The sequence below is a fragment of the Mytilus trossulus genome, chromosome 2, assembly GCF_036588685.1.
Source record: "Mytilus trossulus isolate FHL-02 chromosome 2, PNRI_Mtr1.1.1.hap1, whole genome shotgun sequence".
NCBI classification, from domain to species: domain Eukaryota; kingdom Metazoa; phylum Mollusca; class Bivalvia; order Mytilida; family Mytilidae; genus Mytilus; species Mytilus trossulus.
In genome coordinates, this window is record NC_086374.1 from 77,385,301 (window position 1) to 77,411,569 (window position 26,269).

General features: G+C 31.7%; 1 protein-coding gene across 2 annotated transcripts in view; it reads left to right on the forward strand.

Annotated features, from left to right (window-relative positions):
* Positions 1–25,963, forward strand: part of LOC134708036 (angiotensin-converting enzyme-like) — a 147,743-nt gene extending 121,780 nt beyond the window's left edge. For both annotated transcript variants that reach the window (XM_063568285.1, XM_063568284.1), the window contains exons 9-13: positions 17,466–17,564; positions 18,089–18,233; positions 18,712–18,810; positions 19,448–19,570; positions 24,690–25,963. In XM_063568285.1, the coding sequence (XP_063424355.1) occupies positions 17,466–17,564; positions 18,089–18,233; positions 18,712–18,810; positions 19,448–19,570; positions 24,690–24,972 (749 nt within the window). In that variant the 3' untranslated portion in view covers positions 24,973–25,963. The remainder of the gene's footprint in view (positions 1–17,465; positions 17,565–18,088; positions 18,234–18,711; positions 18,811–19,447; positions 19,571–24,689) is intronic.
* Positions 25,964–26,269: the final 306 nt, after the last annotated feature.

Below are 26,269 nucleotides of genomic sequence, written 5' to 3' on the forward strand. Positions count from 1 at the left end.
GTTGAGATTTTCCAGCGTACTGGTCCTGGGCATACGGTAAACCTCCATACCAAGACGGCTGGCCCCCTAGAAAGGGCTGTTGAGAGGAGAAGCTAGAGCTAGCGGTGGCAGGAATCTGCTGCTGTTTAGCTGCTGGTTTGCTCTTAGTCTTTTTCTTCCTAATGGCCCTGTTTTCAGCCCTTATAATCTTGGACTCATCTTCAGAATCGCTAGCAATAGGGTTTGCTTCGTACTGGCGAGCTGTATCCCACCCTCCATCAGAAGTATCCGCGATCTTTATTAGCTTATTTCTATGTTTAAGCCTATTTGTACAGAATGCAACAATGTCTCTAGCATAATCAACTTTGCCATTTTCAATAGCCCAAATAGCTTGGGTTAAATCTTCAAGGTTTTCTGTATTATGACTGAACTGAATTTTGTTACCTTCAGAACGCCATTTGTACTGGGAGTCAGACTTCAGCTTCTTAACTTGAGACTTCATGCTCTGGTTTGTGCCATGGATTTGGTCGCGCAAACTATTAATCTTCTCACTTATCTTTGTGTCAACAAGAACTTCGATATCCTGCTTTTGACGGTTAACTGCGTCTAAAACTGTCCGCAAAGATATTTCTTCTTGAGGTGTATCGGAATCCATATTTAGTACAACTGAGAAACACGTCTATTCGAGTCGGCCCTGTCGTGCTGAATGGCTATATCCCATGAAGCGCGGGAAAACAACTAACGGTCTATGGGAGACAACTAGAAGAAATTAATTTCAATCTAATTCAGTTCCTTCAAACGGTTGAAATTACATTTATCGCACTCTTCATAAACATTGACTTAGGTAGGGTACACAAAAGAGCAACCTAAATTCTGCTAAATATTTGGAATGTAAATACTACCGTGATACCAACATGGTATAATGAGCAGATCTCAATTTGTGTGTCACTTCTCTTCCTTCCATAAGAAATGAATCATCATGGCTCTGTGTCCTATAGGTACCATGCATAGTCGCATTTGTTATCCTATCTTATCCTTATTACGTTTGTGATATTTTGGAGAAAGAAAAAATAAGTCGTCCGGATATTGTTTCCGTCCACGGACGGATTTTTTAGTCATTGACTAGACTTCCGTTTACCTGGTTTAGAACTTGTTCAAATAACACATTATTCATATGTTTTCTACGCATGCGCCACTTTGAATGGCAGTGAAAATTTTCGTTCTTGAATTATGATATAAAAATGTGTAAAACTAGTGAATATGCAGCATTAGTTAATTTTTATTGGATTTAAATGTGATTAGTAATGCCAAAAAAGACTGACAAAAAAATCAAAAAGGACAAAAAGGACAAAAAACGAAAGAGGGAAAAGGCTAAAGGAAACAATTCATCTGAAGGCTCGATAAGTGATAGTTCTTTGTTTACAAAAGGAAAGACGAAAAAGTGTTCAGGTGACATAAATGGTGACGAAAACAAGGTATTTTTAACGGATACACTAAACGAGACCTTCTCATGTCTTACAACAACTCACCTACTATTAAACCTTTTCAATATCTCTCGACACCGACTAATGACACCTACAGTTTACAGGTAAAATGGATGGGTCGTCTCAAAGACAAAAAAACATCCCGATTCTCATTGCGTAACATATTGGATTGGCGGTTATATACTGAGTTAACTATATATAGCTTCAGAATATATATTAACCAAATAAATAAATAAATAAATAAACATATATCTCTATCATATGATCTTCTTATGTTGTATGTATTTAGAAGAAATTTCATGTTGAATTGATCAACAAAAATATACTGCAATCATTATGCATCACTTCAATTTAATGATTATGTGAGTCTTCACCAAATATTTGCCGTATGCTAGTTACGATCAATTTGTTGGTGTAATAGGTTTTATAATTTTTTTCAAAATTTGTAAAAAATAATTACTTTCAAGACTGTCCGTCCGTCCGTATCACACTTGTTAAAACGACCAACTTGGTGTTTTTTCACCGATCTTCACCTTAGTTGATGTACATATTTAATTTTCTGGAGCGAAAATCACATAATGATTGTTAAAGTGGAAGGAAAAAATCACATCTATTTTTCATCTACGGACTTCCCCGCTTCAAGATATCTTGTGAGAGTTGATGTTTTCCTTGATGAATTTTGAAAAAAAATATATAATTGACTTCTCGTTTCGAGGTTACAACATTTAAGAAGTGCATATTTTTGGTACATAGTTGCGTATGGAATTAAATTTATATTTTAAGTTGCTGGTTTATACTATAGAGTTTGTTTAACATTTCTAACTCATTTTGGACAAGAAAACAACATATCTCGTCCCTTCGTCGTAGTGTCCATCCCCCGTTCCCGAAAATGACCTTTTGGTTTCTTACAAGAAGTTGATAAAATTGTGTTGATTTTTTTTATACACTGCCATTGCTATATTTTGTTTTGATGTTCAATTCCGGTAAATAGTTTTGGTTATAGAATAAAAAAGAGAAATGTGCCAAATAGACAACAACCCGACCATAGAGCAGACAACAGCAAAAGGTCAACAACAGTTTCTGGTCTTCAATTCAGCGAGAAATTCCCGCACCCGTGGGTGTCCTCCAGCTAGCCCCTAAACAAACATATATACTAGTTCAGTGATAATGAACGACATACTAATTAACTCCAATTTGTCGCTAAAAAAATTGATTGTTCTTCGCCAAAGGCGAAAAAAAAAGTTTGCACAGAAAAAGAAACCATAGACCCTCTCCCAGAAAATCAAATGGTTGCTGCCTTAAAACATGAAATGTGACTTAGATAAATTAAAAAATCTATGTCATTTGGACTCTGTAGGAAAGTTGTATCATTGTCAATGAAAGCAATAAAATCAATAATGATCTCCCTTTTTTTATTTTTGAGACGACCCCTCACATTTTACCTGTCGTAGTCGTTCTCAACTGTAGGTGTCGAGAGATATTGAAAAAGGTCTAATAATTACGATCAAAATACAAACATGAACAATTAAATTAATCAGGGAGTTATTTAAAGCTGTAAACTTAGTAAATTGTTACAGCAAATATGCAATAAAGATATTGTTACGTTGGGAAAAAAAGGGATTTAGTCAATACACACCCATTCAATCAAGTACACCAAATTTCCAGTACCATGGCCAGCCCTACCAGTTTCAACAATACCCCCAGTCCACCACCGCCATCCCCACCCCTGCCGCCACATCTAGCAACAAACGGAATTGAGATGATACTAAATGAATTATGTAAAAAAGTTGATTCGATGGAAACAAAACTCAACAAGCTAGACTCTATTGAAAAGCGATTAAACAAATACGAATCGAAATTTAGTGCTGTTGATGTTGACAGAAGTGTTACTTAAACGAGAGAAAAAAATAATACCAGTGATGTAGGAAAAACGTAAAGAAAATAAAGAGGCATATCTAGTAGGGGATAAATTGTTCATTGAAGGAAAGTAGTGGCAGGAATAGGAGTTTGCGGAGAATGGCTGTACTACTGCTGAAAGTGATAAGTGTAATAAATGTTAATTAAATGTGTACTCATGGAATATCTCTAAAGGTCTGTTGCGGGAACTAAAAGACAAAGAATTGTTAATGGAAATTACAAATTGTGATATCGTAGGCTTAATGAGTGCTGGGTCAAATGCCCGACGGAATTCGAATTAAATGGTTATGATAAACAGTTTCTTTACAGGAAAAAGTGCAACGGAGGAGCAGTAATTGTTTTCTATAGAAAGTGGTTAAATCCTTATATTGAAGTATTGAATTTCTTTTAAGTTTTGCAGGAACAAATAGAACATTATAGTGTATTAGGTAACATTGCAGTGATTGGTGATCTCAACGGAAGAATAGAAGGTTTAGAAAGTGACTTCATAGTGCAAGACAATTTAAATATATTTAATTGCAATGAAACTGATTTACTTTATTATGAACTTGATCTACCAAGTAAAAGAACAACAGAGGACATAAAGCCGGCTAATTCATTTGGTCGTAAAATTTTGAACTTATGTAGATCTTCTGGTATAAGAGTTGTATATAAGTATGTAATGGTCGTTTTGGGGGAAAAAGTGAAACTTTTACATTTCAAAATAAGAATGGATGTAGCGTAATTGATTATTTGCTTTTATCTTGTGATTCATTTTCTATTGTTAATGATTTTGTCATTGGTGATTTTACTACTTCTTCATGTCATGCACCGTTAAAAATTGTATTTAAACTTAAAAGGATTAAATAACTTTAAATGAAATATGTACTTGTAAAACTGTAAAATATGATTGTTATAAATGGAATGAAGGGTTTAAAGATGACGTTAAAAGGGACCTTGCGTCAAATTCCGATAAATTTAATGAACTGATGAATAGTGTATCCGACGAGCCAAGGAATATCGACTACATTATGAACAATATTAATTCGTGTCTCTCCGGTATTGTCAATAAATATACAAAAACAACAGTGACTAAAGTTTTAAAATGTGATTATTGTAACAGCTCTAAGCGAACTTATAAACCTATACATATAAGGCAAGATAAACTGTGGATAAACGATGATTGCAAACAATTGTATAAAGAATATAGACGCTCGTTGAAACAATTTAACCAAAATAAGTGTGAATAAAACCGACTAATTTTAAATCTTGCTAAACAAAGATTTAAACGAAGCGAGAATAGTTTAAAAAGACGATATAAAAAACAGAAGGGAAACATGTTGAGTTCTATGAGAAAAACAAATCCAAAGTACTTTTATCGAAAATTCAGGAAACGAAAAAAGGCCATACAAAGCAACATAAAATTAAACGATTTTGTGACGCATTTTAAAAACTTAGTTTCTAAAGAAGAAATTGACGACGGACCGGAAGTAGAAGTCAACAATGAAGTCATTTATGAAGAATTGGACCGACCTTTTACGGAGCAAGACATTGATGTTTGTGTTAAAAAATTGAAAATTGAAAAAGCAACAGGCTATGACAATCTATTAAATGATTTTTTGAAGGAGTGTAAATTAGCCCTACTGCCACTGTTATGTAAACTTATTAACGTTATACTTATAACAGGTTGGTTTTCAGAAATATGGGTCAAGAGTGTTTTAGTTCCGCTATTTAAAAAAGGTCAAGTTGATGATACAGGAAATTACAGAGGAATTTCGCTTGTGTCTCATGTTGGGAAATTATTTACTTCTGTCATCAATACAAGACTATTAAAGTGGTGCAAATAATACAGTATATTGACTGATGCGCAGTTTGGATTTTCCCTGAATATGGTACACACGACGCGATTTTTGCCCTTCATTCTATTGTATCAAAAAGTTTACGTAAAGGAAAACGTCTCTATTGTTGTTTTATTGATTTCGTCAGTGTGTCACATTATGTTTTATGGCAAAAATGTTAAAATGCGGTATTAGTGGAAATATACTGAATCTTATTAAATCAATGTATTCTAAGTTAAAAACTTGTGTTAAATTATATGGTGAATTTTCAGATTTCTTTCATTGTAATGTTGGCCTAATGCAAGGCGAATCATTATCACCATTTTTATATGCAATTTATGTAAATGACATAGAAATTGAGTTAATTAAACAAGGAATAGAACCATATGAAGTAAACTTGTTAAATCTTTATCTTTTTATGTATGCTGATGATACAGTTCTCTTTAGCGAAAGTATTTCTGAATTACAAAAAATGATAGTCGCTGTATATGATAGTTCATACAAGAATAGTCTTGACATAAATTTAAGAAAAAACAAAATAGTTGTTTTTCGTAACAAAGGTGTACTGAAGGAGAACGAAAAATGATCAGTTTGTATATCTTGGTTTGTTATTAAACTATAACGGTTCTTTTACTGTAACACAGAAAACACTATCTGAACAGGGTAGAAAGGCTACATTTTAGTTAATGAGTAAAGTGTATGATGATTGTTATAACACTGAGACTTTGATATCCTTATTTGATACATATGTAACAATTATTGTGAATTATGGTTGTGAAATATGGGGTTTCCACGAGGGAGCTGAAATAGAAACGCTTCATTTGTATAAATTAAAAAGAATTTTGAAAGTGAGAAAAACGACTGTAAACCATATGGTGTATTTTGAACTTGGGCGTTTACCATTGTATTTATTAGAATCTAATAATTGTATATTGAATAGTATTTATGAAGATATGTACGAATCTAGTTTTGTCAAACCGAATGATAAACTCAATTGGAGTTGTAAAATAAGAGACATACTAAACCGGTATGGATTTAATGATATATGGTTAGCACAAAGTGTTGGAAATAGTAAATTATTTTTGTATTAATTTGAAAAAAGAATTGTTGATAATTATATAGCTGAAGCCTTGTCATTTTTTTAAAATACTTCAAAATGTAATTTATATCAATATATACATGATGGACATACTTTGCAATTTTATTTGAATCGACCATTGAACAGTTTATACCAGTCATATGTAACTAAATATAGAATCAATTCACATTCACTTAATGTAGAAACTGGAAGATACTTTAATATTTCCAGAAATGAGCGTGTTTGTAATAAATGTAATAAGAAAGTAATCGAAGACGAATATCATTTTATATTAGAGTGTGATAAATATGTAAATGTCAGAAATAAATATACACATGGAAAAAAGTATTGCAACACCTTGATTTTTTAAAACTTGAAAAATCAACCTCTTTTTTGAGTAAATATAAAAGTAAAATATTTGTATAATATTATTGAAACATAGTTTATGATAACATTGGCATTTAAACGATTAAAAAATGTTTAAAAAAAAAGATTTATATAACCAGAATTTTGATAACAAAATGAAGTGTTTTTTGTACAAAAAAATGCATTTTACAACTATTACTGTAGTCGAACATTACAATGTCAGACATTTTAAAATAAATCTTCCGATGACTGTTCACATCATGAGTGATCGTTATACGCCAAAGAATTAGTACTTTGTGCGTAGCCTCCATTCAAACGGATAACCGGATCATAACGTCTTCTGATTCCTGCCATAAATCGACTAATTTGTTTCTAAGGTAGCAGCAACCATTTCTGATGAAAGGCATTGTTTATTTCATGATGTAAAATTGAGAATGGAAATGGGGAATGTGTCAAAGAGACAACAACCCGACCAAAATAAAAAAACACAACAGCAGAAGGTCACCAACAGGTCTTCAATGTAGCGAGAAATTCCCGCACCCGGAGGCGTCCTTCAGCTGGCCCCTAAACAAATATATACTAGTTCAGTGATAATGAACGCCATACTAATTTCCAAATTGTACACAAGAAACTAAAATTTAAATAATACAAGACTAACAAAGGCCAGAGGCTCCTGACTTGGGACAGGCGCAAAAATGCGGCGGGGTTAAACATGTTTGTGAGATCTCAACCCTCCCCCTATACCTCTAACCAGTGTAGAAAAGTAAAAGCATAACAATACGCACATTAAAATTCAGTTCAAGAGAAGTCCGAGTCTGATGTCAGAAGATGTAACCAAAGAAAATAAACAAAATGACAATAATACATAAATAACAACAGACTACTAGCAGTTAACTGACATGCCAGCTCCAGACTTCAATTAAACCGACTGAAAGATTATGATTTCATCATATGAACATCAGGCACAATCCTTCCCGTAAGGGGTTTAGTATCATACCTTCATAACATATATGAGAAGAACATAACCCGTGTCATGCCAACAACTGTTTTTAGAATAAATGTGTTTAGTTCCGACGCAAAGACCTTATCAGTGACTCAATATTAACGCCAAAATATGCAATCTTTAATGACTTGACAACAGTATCGTAATTATATCCCTTCTTAATAAGTCTATTCAAAGGTTTTGTAAGTTTATGAGGTGAATACTGACACCTTTGTGCTTTATAAAGAATATTTCCATAAAAAATTGGATGTGAAATACCTGAACGTATAAAAAGTCTGCATGTTGAGCTATATTTACGAATGATGTCTTTATACCGATGATAAAATTTAGTAAATGTTTTGACTAGTTTGTGATATCGAAAACCCTGGTGTAATAATTTTTCAGTTATACATAAATTTCTCTCGTTGAAATCTAAAACATTGTTACATACACGAGCGAATGTGTTTGAACTGTGGTGTCCTTTCGCGCACATTACGCCCAAAAGTGTCCCATATATGCTCGATATGGTTCAAATCCGGGCTACGACCGGACCAAGGAAGATGAACCGAATTCTATAGGGACAATGGATCTTCCTCCACAATGCTAATTTTCAACTTTGGCGAGCTCTGCACTACATTGGATACGGAAAACTGTGTGTCTGCTCGTAAGCAAAGGTATCCGAAATGGTCTTATCGCACGATAACCAGTAGCGATGAGTCGATTTCGAACAGTTCTTGTTAAAAGGCTCCTGTATACCCACCACTCTCTTTTTAGAATTGTATTGTATGCAATGGGTTTCCTTCTGACCAACCTTCATTATGCCTTATTTTCCGTAGCAAATGGTATAGGGGGTCTTCTTTATCTCGGAAGGTCTTTAACAACGTTTATTGCCTGATTTTTATTCTCAAAACGACTTATAGTGGAATGGTGATGACCAACAATACATGCAGATGTTTCAGCGGCATCCCTGCTTCGCTCATGCTGATAATATGCCATCTTGCTGCAGTTTTTAATTTTAATTTTAATTTGGTGTTGCAATACTTTTTTCCAGGTGTATATATTATGATATATTATTATAGAAACCCACCTACCTTCAAATTAGTTCAATTACTATCTGTAAGAAATATTAAAGAATTAAATAATCTAGGTAAATACCTGTATGAGGCAGAGAAAATTCGTACCTTTATTACCAATGTAAATTGTATGCCAAACTCCGCTATATATTAATGCTGTATATGTTTATGCAAACCGTATAATTTGAGTATGTATTTAATCCTATGAGCTGTATATTAGCTTACGGAATAAAGAATTATTAGTAAATAATATGGATAAATAAATAAATAAATAGGCTTTGCTCATTGTTGAAGGCCGTACGGTGACCTATAGTTGTTAATGTTTGTGTCATTTTGGTCTTTTGTGGATAGTTGTCTCATTGGCAATCATACCACATCTTCTTTTTTAATTAGAGTCTACATAGTGTAGAAACAATGACATAACATAAGTTTAAATGAGCTTTTAACCGACATGGGTACTTAGGGATGGGACAATTATTTTCCCGTTTTTCTGTATACTTGTCTATGAACATATTATATATATACTATACATAAAGTGTATTTGCTATTTTCTCAATTACAAGTTTGCTATCCACGGCGGTCACTAATATATTAAGACTGTTTCTTTCGTTTTTGATTAGTGTGTGGCCTTGAACAAGAAGAGTGACAAAGTGCATATTTTCCTATAGAGGTAAATGGGCGTCACTGATGAGTCTTTTGTAGTCGAAACGCGCGTCTGGCGTATATACTAAATTTATTCCTGGTATCTATGATGAGTTTATTCAGTCAAAATCTCCCATTGACTTTAATGCTAATTAAATTTATACCTGTTTTACTTTAAAAAATTGAAATCTTTCATATATCATTCATGAAAGTACAAATTTATAGCCCTATCTTTTGCAACAATACAAACATAGGGTCATGCGGAATTTCTGGGCAATCATATGGCCTAGTTTACAAACACTGTAGATTCGCACTTAATTCCTTTACTGATCCCCATCACTTTTCAATCCTGTAGTAACATTTTTTTAGTAATTTCGTCATCATCATTTTTTTTTACTCCATCTTTCAAAAAATATTTACTACAAACATTATCTACCTATCAGAAGAGCACAGGACTTCAATTTTATACAGAAAGCTCTCCCTTATTATTAATTGAATTTACCCCTCTTGAAATATTCTTCCGCATGCATTAACACACGTTTGCGTACGTGTGCATATATATTAAACTTTTTTAACATTTTCATATGATTAATTGATGTTTTAAAAAAATATTTATAGGAGTATCCCTTGGAAAAAATGATTTTTAAATGGTTTTTGACACTCGATAATGTCCGCGTACTTATCATGTTTATAGATAGGTTTAAATCCCAACAAAAAAGTTACGTAATGGAAATCTAGGCGACAGGAATACACCGGAAGGCCCTCACATTCATCAGATGTAAAAACCAATGGACGCAAATATTTATGGACCTTGTTCTAATATACACTTTAAATAAATCGATACTTTCCCGAAATGATATTCGCATGTTTTTTTTTAAATTTTTATAGCCTGAACACACATAATAACCAGATGTAGTATGATTACCAACTAGACAACTATCCAACATGAACGAGCAATTCATATTTCAATAAGGCATTCGAAACACCATACCGTCTAGTACAAATTACATGTAAAAGGTTCCTGTGATAACAAAACTCGAATCAATACTTAAATCAAAACCAAGCTACTCGTTGAATACTTTGATGTAATACATACTATGATTAAAAATCGATAATGGCATACTACAACGAAAAATATACATACAGTACGGGCATATTTAGCATGTGGAGTGGTAAACAAATTAAGTGAGTTTAACTGGGATTATTATACTAACTAATCTTTGGAGTGCATCTGTTATTCAATTTTCTTGTGAATTTAATAGAATAAAACAATGCACCGACGTTTCACAGAGACAGTTTCGCACCGTTCACCATGAAATTGGTCACGTACAATATTATATGCAGTATGCTAGCCAACCAACTATTTTCAGACGGGGCGCCAATCCAGGTATAAGACGAACTCCCTTAGAATGTAGTCTTGTACTAAATATGGCTTGAATATTACTGTTGAATTGATCCTTGGTTAAACTATCGATCCATTGAACTGATATATAAAATGAGATGTTTACTAAATGAAACCCACTTTATCACTTTTTACTATTTATATTAAAGCTGACACAAAACAAATCATTTACCAGATTATTTTTTTTTTACATATATTCAACATAGGGAGTTCGAATTCAAAACTACAGTTTCTGGGATGTATTTGCATTTCCGATCACTATTTTTACTAAAAGTATAGGTCAATAAAATTTTGACACATTTAGTTTTCAAAATCCTTTAGTATTACATCAAATCATATGTGATATAGCTATAATCTCTAAAAGTTAAGATTTAGTCCTATACAAATGATGATATACTATGGAATTAAAATTAATCCTACACAATTATATAATTCTTTACGGATTTTTTTCTCCAAAAATAAACATTGGTTTCTTACAGGAGAAAATAAAATCCATTGGATTACAATTGAAAAAAAAACCACTTTATTTTAGACCATCATCAACCCTCTAGATTTCAGAAATACAAAACATTTAACAGATTGAAGTTGAGCGTTTATAAATAAGGAGCATCCTTCTCGCATACTACAAATTTAAGCATTTATATATAGTATTTAGCCCCGTACCATATCAATTTTTAAAAGATATCAGTATTTAATAGATGTCAGATATGGTCAGGAGCTTCTTATTGCTTGTGTATCATCTTCCAATTATAGAGTACGCCAACCTTTTACATGTTAAGGTTAGCTATGTCTAAAACAAATAAGTTAATTCAACATTATACAGTATAGCAAAATAACTTAAATTTGACTAAGGCTTAGCTTTGCTTCTACTCATAAACAGTATAAAATATCGACAAAACTTTTTGACTTAATTGTTATTTAAGACATTTCGTAACACATAAATAGATAACGTATTCACTGACTGAAAGCCTCTCGCTCTAAATTTCATAGTATAAACCTTCCTTACACTAGTATTGCTTTGATTGCATGTCAAAGCAATACTTTCCCCCTCTTATTATTAGTGTGCTTCCCTCTGTTTAACTGTGTAATCTGAATGTGTTTTCTCTCAATCGATTTATGACTTTTGAACAGCGGTATACTACTGGTGCCTTCTTTTATGGTGCTTGTACTGAAAACAAAACATACCTTTAATGGCATATAAGAAAGAATTGGTTCACAGAACTTCGGATGTACCAAAAACAAATAATTCAGATCTGACAATTAGCCAAAATGTTTTAAATATCATGATTTATTTTTATTATCTACAATTTTAAGTTAAGAAGTGTTTTTCAATGATAACATGCCATTCAGCTCTCATTCCATACCAAATTACTCAAACATTCTACAAACAATGGAAGTTACACCCATTCTACCCAACTTTTTTGTGTTAATATGTATTACTTTCTTGGCCGGGCCCGAATTAGTTGTGTCCGCCTGTATTTTTTTCATGATAATTTTTTTTTATTTATTTATAATGGTTCCGTATTAAAAATTAAAAACAAAAAACAAACTGTACTCCGAGGAAAATTCAAAAAGGAAAGTTCCCAATCAAATGACAAAATCAAAAGTTAAAACTCATCAGACCAATGGATTACAACTGTCACATTCCTGACTTGGTACATGCAATTTCCTATGTACAAAATTGTGGACCAAACTCTATCCTGTATAACACTTGTATCAGACTCCTCCACATAGACAACAATGTGTAAACAAAACAAACAGATACAATAGGTAAAAATGTCACAAACAGGGGCACATCAAATCAACATTGTGTTATAATATTAACCACTATAAAAACAAACAAATATGTAACAAAGAAGCACAAAATGGCATATAGACAAAGCACACCAGCAAAAAGGATAAACAATAATACAGAAATGTTTTAATCATAGACCAATTACACAATGAAGGGACGTAAAATACCGGGCCACGTCAAATGAGTATCAATAAAAACAGACAAGACAGTAAAAGAAGTATTCATAAAGACAAATAAAAGAATAATAAAACACGTTATTAGATTAACAGAATCTATACTTCAAAACCGACGTGTATTATTCCAATTTATATGTCAAGTTAATATTGAATATTTATCAATAAGGTCTTGAACCTTTTTTTTCAATCGTCTTGATTGTCATAGATTCTGCTACTGAGATGACCGAGTAAATAACTTTATATTTCGCAATACTTGCCATTGATAAAATGCGGGCATGGTGTAATTAGTTACCATTTTCATATGAAAATTATTATTTGCCAAACTTTATTTTTATTTTAATCGGTTAAACACGTTTTCTTTTTGAATACATTTTTGTTCTTAAATACCCAATTAACATTTGAAAGCTACAGTAACATTCACATGATAAAGGGACACAAAATAAATGAAAATGATTCGTTATCTGGGTTTCCCAATCCAACATCACGGTTTCCAAAATGTATCTGACTAAAATTGTCGTCAATTCATTTCTTTTGGAAACCATGTATAAGGAACATTTCCATGGGAAACTTTAAGGTTTATTGTGCAAAATACCGGAAATAACACGACGGGTGCCGCATGTGGAGCAGGATCTGCTTACCCTTCCGGAGCACCTGAGATCACCCCAAGTTTTTGGTGGGGTTCGTGTTGTCTATTCTTAAGTTTTCTATGTTGTGTCATGTGTACTTTTGTTTTTCTGTTTGTCTTTTTCATTTTTAGCCATGGCGTTGTCAGTTTGTTTTAGATTTACGAGTTTGACTGTCCCTTTGGTATCTTTCGACCCTCTTTTATGCCTGAAAATTAACCTTCTTACTTTTTAGCATTGGAAACTTTTCATGAATACCTGTTGAATATGTATAGTTTCCCAGGGAAATATTGTTGTTGTCTGTTTCTTGTTGAAATCATTTCTTTTTCGTAAAATATATATATATTTGGGGGGTTTATTAGATTTTTTTGTGAATCCAAGATTGTGTGTGTTATCATCTGAAACTAAACTTGTAATGTTAAAATGATTTAAATTAGAATATTGAATCATGTTCAGAAATCTATGTATAACATTGTATATAAAGGAACAACTTTTAGGAATTTTGGATCCTTAATGCTCTTCAACTTGTACTTTTGATAACTACTGTTTCCTTCGCAAAATACGTTAACTTTGAGAAGTATTATATTTCTTTTCAACAAAGAAGTAGTTTTTTTGGGTATATTTTTTTAAGTGTCTATAATCTATATCTAGTTTGTTATAATATTCATTGGTTTTGTATCCCTCTGATATAGTGAATAATTCCGATAGCTTCAGCCGGACATCGGTTCGATTACTTTCAATGTAATTGACAAAATTACAAATACTTCGTCAATTTCACGAGTACATAAAATAACGGTTACATTATTTCTCAAAGTAGCTGATTAAATTAGTGATTACATTGGCAAGTAATCATTATAACATTTGATTACAATTAATTTTAAAAAAAAACCAACATTTAAATTATGTAAATATGTAAACATTATAACCTTAGAATGTTTTTAAAAAGGATTCTATTTAATTAAATGTTCTTCATAAGGAAATTTCTGTACTAAGTCCGTTGTTATCCATTCATTTTATGTGTTTGAGCTTTAGATTTTCCATTTTGAATTTTCAATGGAATACTGTATTAAGTAATTTAACTTTTTGATATGATATTAAAAGATCAGTAGTCAGCACTTCGGTGTTACCATGAATATCAATTTTATGTTCATTTTTATAAATTTCCTGTTACAAAACTTTGAAATTTTCGAAAAACTAAGAATTTTCTTATCCCAGGAATAGATTACCTTAGCCGTATTTGGCACAACTTTTTGGAATTATGGGTCCTCAATGAATTGTACTTGTTTGGCTTTATAACCATTTGAAATTTAATCTGAGCTTTATTGAGAATTCGAATTATAGAGATTGCTGTGCGGCTTTGGCGGCGTAAAGTATTTGAATCAAGCTATATATTTGAGACGACAGGAGACGTGGATGTTTCATACTTTTTCTGCAGATGCATTCTTTTACAAAGTGTCTGTGTGTCATATGTTCATTGTTTTTAACTTTTTTTCATGGTTCAGCGACTGCATAAAAAATATTTGTCCTGTGAATAACTCGCTAAGTAAGAGTAATAAGATAATTTTTATTTAGTGTATTGGATCTTTGCAAGGTTCACATGTCTGTCAGACAGTGTTTAAGTAAATCGTGCTTTGACCACATTTTATGGTTGATTGGTCAATGTTTAGTGAATGTAGTTTTGTCTATTTATCAAATACTATTTTTATTAGGTAAATTAATTATAGTTGGTGTATGAAATGATTGCATGATGATTACATTGTCTGACAGAGTTCATTGCACCTTAACTTCGAACTATGCGGCTCATTGTTCAATGTTCTATTTTTGGAATTAACTCTGTTTGTCAGATACCATAATAAAAAGGTCAAACATTGTTGGCGTTTTATAATAGTATGTTTGTAAGGTGAACATGTATGTCTGACAGCGTTCATCTGACTTTAATCTCATGTACATGGATCATTGATAATATTAAGGGTATTTATATGTGACACTTGTCGTAAAATCTTTATTTTTTCAGGATTTCAAAGTAAATTCTGGGATTTCGTTTATAGTAATCTTTGGATTTTGTTTTTTTTTTATGTACGAGTACAGATTTGTTATCAGTAAATTAAAACCATGCTTAATATTGCACACATGCACTTTCAAGTTACTTCAGTCAGTCGATGACATTGGCATTGGCATTGTGAAAAGCATGTTTTTCTTCAACTATTTCTGACATCTTTGCACTGAATCCATAGGATGTCGGATGTAATCTAATTGATATTTTAGTTTTAGAAACATATTTTTTCATAACTTATCATTGGCTTTGCATTAGCTGTCAGTAACTGCAAATAATATGAGATCTGTACTTAATGTTTTGTTTTTGTTTTGGGGATATGTAAGTATCCGTCCACGTCCAGTATGTAGTTTTCAACAGATTTTTATAATTTGTTTTTATGGTGTACTGTTGCACCATCGTCAAAGGTTAGGGGAAATTTGCGCACTTACAAACATGTATAACACCGCCACATTATTTATGTGTCTGTCAAAAGTCTGGACACTGTAGTTCAGTGGTTGACTACGGCTAGTATCCAATTGACTGTTCTATTGCACAGCGATGCTTGTGATTTTTGTGATTTTACTTTTTACGGCAATGTAAGTAATGAAATGACAATGTCAAAGTTTTTAGACACTGTTGTCATCTTTACCAACATCAAAGATATTTGTACTGCGTTTTCGGAGTTGTAGACTACTGTTTCAAAATTCAAAATAATGTTGATTTCGACGACCAGCTTTGTTACCGTTGAGTAAAATTTGACTGTGAATATAGCAAAAATTATGTGTATATATTTTATTCTTAAAGTATTTGGCTGATTTCATGATAAAAAATAGCGTTGTAGTTAAGATAGTGACACGAATTACGCATTGTCAAATACCTGTATCAAATTCATCGTTCGGTATCAGTCGCATCAAATATTTCTCTGTATTTGTTGCATATGTGATAATATAATTAACTTAATCTGGCATATTTTGGTATTAATATTGACTTACTCAAAGGGTATTTGCATCTGAAATAAACACATTTATTCTAAGACCAGTTGTTGGCATGACTCTATTTATGCTCTTCTCATATAGTCTATGGTGGTATGATATTCAACCCCTAATGGTGCTTAATTTTTATATCTACCCGTCAGTTTAATTGAGATATGGAGCTGGTATGTCAGTGATCGCTAGTAGTTCTTTGTTAATTTATGTATAATTTTCATTTTGCTTAGTATTAGTTTTTTGTTTAACCTTTCCTGACATCGGACTCGGACTTCTATTAATCTGAGTTTTAATATACGTTTTGTTGTGTCTTTGTTTATTCTACATTAGCTAAAGGTATATGGGAAGGGTTGATATCTCACAATACATATTTAATCTGGCCAAATGTTTTCGCCTGTCCAAAGTTGGGACACTCTGTTATTTCCACTTCACTACTACACATTTTTGTTTATGGGCCAGCTGAAGACTGCCTCCGGGTGCGATATTTTCTTACTGTGTTGAAGATCCATTGGTGGCTTTTCGGCAGGTCTTTCGTCGGGATATTGTCTCTTTGACACATTCCCAATTTCCATTCTCAATTCTATTTAAATCAGCATCAGTTGCTCTATTTGCATATCAAAATACACTGATGGTAGGAGACGCTACTTCGAAACCCGTCGAAATTTCTTTTGGCGATCAAATACGCGATCTTAATTGATATGTGTTTACTCGTTACATTAAGTGAAGGATTACCTAATTCATCACTCATTCGACCATGTTTGATTATACAGTTTCTTTGTTTTGAGTTCTGCGCATGCGCCTGCTTTTAACTATATTCTCATTAACTACCATTATTTTAGTATAGTTATAGATTGCATGATACTAGGCATACCTTATGTTTATTCTTAAAAACGTTATTTAAGCATAACCATTTTTTTCAATTGAAAAGAACTTTCATTTTGAGATTAAGTATTTCAATTTATAATGTTTGTTCATAATATTTGAATTCTAGTTCTTTAAATAAAACTTCTTTTTTTCGGTTGTAATCGTATATTTTTAATTAAATTGTGACACTTAAACATACTATTTAATAATTATATGTTGTATTTTATCACAACTGAAATTTCCCAGGGTTCCATGAAGGTATGGCAGATATTGTGAGTTTGTCATTTCAGACCCCCGAGCACATGCACGCCATAGGCTTATTAGATTCTATCCCAAACGATAAAGGTACGTTTATTTTATTTTATATTATCATGTGATAATAGTTATCAAAAGTACCAGGATTATAAAAGTTACCATCAATGAGAATCATTTGATAACAAGAAAATCATTAAAACCTGTTATTAGTTGGGTTGTTGAATGCATCTTTGTCCCTGTTGACATTGTTTTGCTGGGAAATCCCCAAAATAAGCAATAATTTCATCGGAAAGAGAAAGTTGAGAAGAAAAAAATTTAGGCGTGTTTGAGTTGACTATTCTGTCTTGAAAGCGTATAACTGAAAAATATTTGATACATCATCTCGCTTCAGATTATATTATTTTTATATAATTAGGCTGAAAGTTAATACGATAAGAATTATACCGTACGGTCTTCAATAGTGAACAAAACCCAATACCGCATAGTCGAGCCCCTAAATGACAAATGTAAAACAATTTAAAGGAGAATATACTACTTTGACTTTAGTCCATTTTCTCTAACTTTTGCTCCTACCTCGTAATACAACGACAAACAATATGTGTATCTGTTTTCAGAGAGTGATATAAATTTTTTGATGCAAATGGCGCTGGACAAAATTGCATTCCTGCCCTTTGGATATCTCATTGATCAGTGGAGATGGAGTGTGTTTCGAAGAGAGACAACACCTAATAATTACAATGCAAATTGGTGGGATCTTAGGTATTTTCGTAAATTGACATTTACCAAATTTTTTTAATTAATCGTAACGTGTAAAATTTTGATAATTTTCTTGAAATTAATGCTTATTCTAAATCCTTTTTACACAACTAAGATTATAACATGCCTATTTTTCGTATTATCTGTTAACGTTTGGTTGTAAATTATTTGGCTTTGAATGAAGATAAATCGATAACAGTGCTTTAGACGGATACAATTTATATAGTGTTATTTTCAATTTTTAAAACGTTTCAGAGAATTTGAATCTTTTTTAATAAACCACACGCGGATCAAATTATTTCATGTTATTTTTATTTCGAATTAATGTAAGAACAGATGCTTCAATTTACCTAAAACAAAATTAGGCTAGCTTTACATTTAAGATTTTAAAAAATTTATTAACTAATTATATGGATGAATAAAATCCATAATGGGTTATTTTGAAATAAACTGTATATGTTTATATTTTTGTATGTACAAGGTGTGGCTATCAAGGTATTTCACCTCCAGTTCAGCGGACAGAACAAGATTTTGACCCTGGTGCAAAATACCATATACCTGGAAACACACCTTATATCAGGTAATCTGATAGCATTTCAACAGTATCGTCATTGTTTGTTATTATAACAGATTAAACGTGCGTGTGAATTATTTCAATTGCCCCTAAATACATTAATGAATATGTTTACCAGATGTCTTATGACTGCTTGCCGAAAAAAATGAATTCTGTGATCTGTGTATGTCGTTTACTAATACTATATAGATTAAAAATAAGTTTACAAAACAAACATTTGCTTAAGGATCTACTAAAGATTAAACACTATTACCCCACTATTACCACAATGTGTCGTACATTTTCCGTTTTATATATAACATTCAAAAATTGAGTGTATCATCAGCTCAGTAGTCAGTACTTCGGTACTGACATGGTTTATAACAATCCTTTCTAAAACTGTCAGTTCATAAATTTAAAAGTTATAAAGAAACTTAGGTTTCAAGGCAAATTTAGGCTTAGATGAATCGGGTAATGTTATTAGGTTATATTTTGTCATGTAGGTATTCATGTGTCGGTTCTTATAAATCCTTGGCTTTTAAACATTCGGCTTTGAGCTTTCATGATGATGGTAAATCCAGAAAAACGCTTCGAACGCATTTAAGTTATCCAACGAGCTATTTTCATTTTTGTACATAAATATGATGATACATCTATTGTTTAGGTATTTCGTCAGTTTTGTGGTACAATTTCAATGGCATAAAGCATTATGTGATGAAATAGGCTATAAAGGTCAACTTCATAGATGTGATATATACAAGAATAAAACAGCTGGAGCAAAATTGAGGTAAGTTATAGGTATTTCATGTCTTTTTGATAGTTTTGTCGGTGGTTCGTCAACTATACCATAACTTTTGTTGAAAGCCTCAGACTTAACCTCACAAGACCAGGTCGAGTGAGGTTGCCGGTAGGTTTCAATAAAAACAAAAGTTGCGCGACAGATAATATTAAACTAAAATAGCACTCTGGTTTTCCGAATGCCTTAACAAAAATAGTATGTGGAACATCTACCGTAATATGTTAATGCAACATCATGGAGTAGTAAATTTGGAATAGAATTGGTCATAATACATATTTATCTTTCAGTTTCTTTTATGCAATTTATTTGGTACGTGTAGCTGTACTAAACAGCAATATATATAGGTTCTGTAATTAAAACACGTACATTTCAATTACAATTGTAAGAAGTTCAAATTTCTAAAATATTCTAATCAACATAAAGAAATAAATTGTGAATTTGTAACTGCAACATGTCGATTTTTTAATAGAAAATAGTGTATTTTGAAGGAGTTTCCTACTTTTCACAGCACAAAGAACATTTTCAGTGTCTTGTATATATTTTTTTTATTCCTTCATTGTTAATGCACAATGCAGTTGAAGCAACCAAGAAAACCAAAATTTCTGCCGAGGAACACTTGCAATTCTTCTCATGTTGGTAATTAAAATTCAGTTTGAAATAATAGAATTTGAGCTCCTTATATGCATGAATCCCGTGTGCATTATTACCTTTAAATTGTTTGCATCATTCAAAATTATGTTATGTCAACCTAGTAATGATAGCAACAAACAATGTTTATGCCCCACAGCAAATTTACTTTCCTTCCGTCGTTCTTTCCGTCCGTTCTTCCGTCCTTTAGTCTGAACATCTAGTTTTGAGCGAGTGCATGTCGAGTACACGGACTCATTCTTCTTTTATTTTTTGAGTGTAGAATAGCTTAATAAAGGCAACAGTAGCATACCGCTGTTCGAAATTAATAAATCGATCTAGTTAAATATGTATCTGTTTGGCAACTGTATGAGCTGTTTTGAGTGGCTGTTTAGTTAGCAAGAATTGGGATTGCAGTAATTTCATGTCGCCCAAAAAATGTCTTAGTATTAAATGGAATATATCATTTTGTGTTATGAAGATAAAAATTGGAATCACAAATGTTTTGTTTATTTCAAACTATCAATGATAATTACAAACAATGTCTATGACCCGCAGCAAATTGACTTTCCTTCCGTAGTCTTTCATAATTTCATACATAATTCCATTATTTAGAGACCAGAATATACGAAAATGTTGACGTCTTATAAAATTAGAAATTTACGTCCTTGGCCATTCACTTTTTAGATACTATCTTAAAATCGTGTTTCCTGCCAAAAAAAAACTATAAAAAATTGGCTTTACTGTTTTAACTTTTTATGCATTGCGGTTGCGACTTTATTAATTGTTCTGTAAGAAAATAAAATGTTGGCAATGCTTGACGACCGCTGCTTATTTTCTTTCTTGTCGGATTTTCTTCAAACACTTGTCAAAACCAAGAAGATCAAAGGTGCCACATAATTTAATTTCACATTAAGTCATATGATTATGTTCTTTCCATAACCAATCCAAACTCTTTTGATTGAGTTCCATTAAATTATCACTCAGTACTAGAAAAAAAAATAGTACGACACAAATACAATCAGTGATCAGTCACGACCTGAGCGAGCTCAGCGAATGGTCTAAGGAATGGCTGATGTCCTTTAACCCAGCAAAAACAGAAATAATGTTGTTTTCATACATTGAAACTCCAGAAATGAATTTCACTTTCAATGGTAAGAGGATTGAAGTTACAGACTTCCACAAACACTTGGCTGTTACATTTAGTAAAGATGCTAAAAGGAACACCTATGTGGAAAATATCATAAAAAATGTATCTAATCATTTTAAATTTACTTAGAAAATTAAAGAACAGGAAAAGTAGGAGTAACTTAGACTTTTATTAGACCGCTACTCGAATATGCATGTGAAATTTGGGATAATATGGGTGTAGGTTATTGTAAAAAAATTAGAACAGCTGCAGCTTGAGGCAGCCAGAATTGTAACAGGTCTTCCTATTTTTACAAGTAATAGAATCATTTATGATGATATTGGTTGGGAAACTCTAGCTGAACGAAGAAAAAGTAGGAAATTACAATTATTCTATAATATTCAACATAATAATGCACCAGACTATCTTTGCAATTCAATTCCACCAACAATCCAAAGTACAGCTGTTTATCCATTACGTAATGGGAATGATATAATATACCCTTTTTGTAGACTTTCATTAACCCAAGAGTCCTTCATACTTTAAACAATACTATTTTGGAATAACCTTAATGTGGTGACACGCAACATTGACCACTTAGGTGAATTTAAAACCGAACTAAAAAATTCAAAAGCCCAAAACATTATGACTTTGGCAATCGTAAACTCAATATTATATTGACACAACTTAGGTGCTCAGCTTCTTTTTTTAACTATGATCTTAACAGAGTCAACATTATTTAAGATCCGTCTTGTAGTTGTGGTGCTAAGTTCGAAGATTCACGTCACTTCTTTTTTTATTGTCCTAATTATTCGAATATAAGAACCAAATTATTTAATAATCTAAATTGGTTACCAGATAAATTGGTTACCTCTCTACTTAATTTAAACACCTTAACCTTCGGCGATAAGTCTTTAACTAATGTTGAAAATGATAGAATTGTAAAGAATGTATATGAATTTATTAAAGAGTCTAAGAGGTTTCTAATTGTGTAATGTAGCACATTATAAAGTTCAAATACATGCATATTGTGTATTACCACTCACATCATCACACACCACCTTTTCAGAGTTCAAATAATTTATATATATATACATAATGCATTGTTTGTATGCATGCTTTGTAAATATTCAATTGTTATAAATTGTTATGGGAGAAGACTTTATAAGTTTAATGAACTTGTGTCTCATCCCTTTTGCACATTTACGCAAATAAAATATGTTTAAACTAAACTAAAAAATAAAGAAACAAGAGACACTGCTTCCTGTTCCTTTTTAAACATAATCTCAACAGTCAGTACCATTATCTAGACAAATGAGACGGTCTTAATTATAAATTACCTCCACCTTAGCAACACTTTACCATCTTCACCTGTATTCAAGCGCTTGAAACTGCTACTCAGACTTTGTATCTTTTATGTCTGTTTGTTTTACACACACATTGCTGTCAATGAATTATGTGCGACTTTCATACAAGTGAGATGTGTAGCTAGCTATAAAACCACAATGTTTAACACCCGTTTTCTACATAAGAAAATGCCTGTTTCAAATCTGGAATATGACAGTTGTTTTTCATTCGTTTGATGTGTTATGATTTAACGCCATTTGATAAAGGGCTTGCCATTTTAAAATGGCTTTCCGTTTTGAATTTTCTATGGAGTTCTGTATTTTTGTTAGTAGTATATCTATTTTTTATATTTTTTGACATGAGCGTCACTGATGAGTCTTATGAAGACGAAACGCGCGTATGACGTACTAAATTATAATTCTGGTACCTTTGATAACTATTTATAGATTTCCAATTGCAAAACATAGCAAAAAATATGTATCAGGCCTTTAAAATGGCAGTTATTAAGAGCATAATTTTTTTTTTGTCATAATAATTGTTAGACCAGAGAAATTATTCAAAAATGTACACTCACCGTCGTTACGAGCAAGGAAGACTTAGTGAAAACAAATACGAAAAGTAATAATAACCTCTAATTCAACTTCATTATTTAAATCGAATTCTATTCATTTGCCGACTACAAGATTTTGCTGAAGATTTTTGAAAATCTTCTTGTATTAGTAGAATTAAAAAAGACAGAGCTATTTGAAATTCCTGCCATTTTTTTTGTTATAGACTGAAATGCCATTGCTAAATAGATAAATAATTATTTTAAATTTGAAAATGATAAGTTTAATATAATAAATAAATAATTGATCAAAATTTGAAAATAGTAAGCTTCAAGCAAAATTTCCAATTATTTATAAGTTAAATATAACAAAAAGAACGTCAAGGTTTGCATCAAAGCAAATTTGCTCTTTGCTCGGGTTGTTTGTTGTCTGTTTGACATATTCCCCATTTTCATTCTCATTTTTATTTATTCATATTTTATGAACACAATGATTCATATTCTTGAAAAGGCCTCTTTAATTGTATATGAAAATGCAAGGTTTGAAGGTGATTAGAAAACTGATTCAAAACAGATGCAGGGTTTATAAATAGTGGTATATGTAGAGAGTAATTTTTTCAAGGGCAGTTGATCTGAGATATGTAGATTAGAAGCATGGACCCCTTTGTCAGTTGCACTTGACTGCTTAGAGTTAAAAATGTTCCATGTGATTTAAAATAAAGAAGCAATTATTCATAAAAAAAAAAATACTATCTCATGCAGCTATTGGATTATAATTATATTCATTCACGTAGATAAAGTCCGTACAGTTGTTTTTATAAATTACTTATAAATATTTTTTTGAATATCCACTCAAAAAAATAGTCCACAGCGATTCACCTTATCACTGTTTAGTCCATTCCAGAAAAAAACAATTAATTATACAACGTCCAGTTAGAGTCAAGTGCTACACAAATAAAGGTCATCGGTAATGTGCCGAGTGAAGAAAAAGTTTAGAAAGTGAATATTGTGAGATTTTGATGCTTGAAACAAAAAATAAGGCAACAGAAATATTTGTTTTTAATTGTCTCGGATTGTTTAAACATGTCTCTATGAAATTTTATATGCACAATACATTGTTTGAACAGTGCCACAAAAAGCTTGAACTGGATCGTGGCGTCATGAAACAGTAACATGCAACTCCAGAATTTTTTCCGATAGGAGTAAATAGCTTTTATGTGTATGTTTATGTCTTGCGCATATAAATAAAGAAAGAAAGAAAACAAATTATTACTGGTTTAACCTGCTGTAATTTAAAATATAAGTAGAGCGCACAGGATTATAGATGCTGCAAGTCTACTTGATTTTATAATTTTCGTTTTCGCAATGATAAGCTTTTTTTTAAATTTAATTTTTAACCAAAATTGATTTTTTATTTCCATATAGCTTAAAACGCCCGTTCTCATTATATTTTATAGGAACATGTTAGCATTAGGATCGTCCAAACCATGGCAGGATGCAATGCAAGTAATGACAGGTGGTAGAAACATGAGCGCTCTGCCGATTATTCAATATTTCACACCTCTTATTGATTGGCTTAAGGAACAGAATAAAGAAGAAAACATTGGATGGTCTGCACAATGTCCTTCCAATATTCCATCACCAGATCAAACAAACAACCAAGCTCGTCTTTCAGTTTCGACAGAAACTGTGTATTTAATAATTGTTACTTTAACACATTTTTTGTTGATGAGTATATAAAGATGCGTCAAGGAGGCTCGAGTGTACAAAATTTTCAGCAAAATTTTCAGCATTTTTTTCGTTACAAATTGTGTTTATCACACTATTAGTTGTTACCCTATGATATGGTACAAAATGAACCAAATCAAAAATCTTTTTTTGTAACCAAGATGACTTTTAAAATGTTTATATTATTGAAAAAGCTCCAAGTTATCTGCCTTAGATGTAAAATTGGCATTTTGGGGGCATTAAAATTGAAATATCTTCCTTTTATTAACTCGTCGGTGACCTATATTTTTACTACTTTTTCAAATATGCTGTACTCAAAATAAAAAATTGTAAACTTAAAGCGATTTCTGTAATTTGGTTCTTTTTTATTTCGATATTACCTCTTTTCTCCTATTAGATCAACAGGAAAAAATACCTTAACAAAAATGCATGCTTCATTTGAAGGAAGTTGTGAGCTTAAATAATCGGTGACCCCATTTTTTTATTTCATTTTTCTATAAAGTATAAAAGTTCATTTATAGAAAAACATACCGAAATCCAATATTTGAAAGAAAAAACATTTACACCCGCGAGCCCCCTAAACATCTTATCAATTACAATTCTGTTTATTGATATTAATGACTCAGATATGTGAACATTAGTTTATTACTCAATCTAACATTTATGGCAATGTAATCAGTATAATTTTCAAAAATCTGAGATAACTGTAAATATTGATACAACTAGAATTCGGGCAAATTATATAGTTGTATTTATCATAAAATAATTCAATGCTTAAGGAAAATTTATATATTTACTAGGTAATAGCTTTGTTACAAACATAGCCCTTGATTGCCTTTGTTTAAGGAATGTAATTAGATATTAGTACATCAATATATTTTCCTATACTGTATTAACAATATACAAATTGATTAAATAATGACTAGTTCCCATTGCTATAGTATATGTGTATCTTGCAGAGATTAAAAAAATACCCTAAAGTTGCTATAGTGTCGAACTGTAAGAATCAGTTCTAAGGTAGAATTGTCCAAATTTGTGGTTTATCATACATTAATGTAAATTAAAACCAACGAGGATGAATATACATAGAGATAATCAATAATTAAATAAACGAAATAAATCAAAACGTTAAGAACGAAAGGTTTAGGCCTAAGATGGTTTTTTGGCAATAAAGTAGGACTTTGTATGTCTGTATTCGGTCATAATGCACTTCAGATCTTGGCTTTGGAATATTCGGCTTTGAGTTTTCTTTATAAAGGTTAATAAAAAAAAATCGAGAACAAGTGTTTCAAAAAGGTAGATGGGTCTA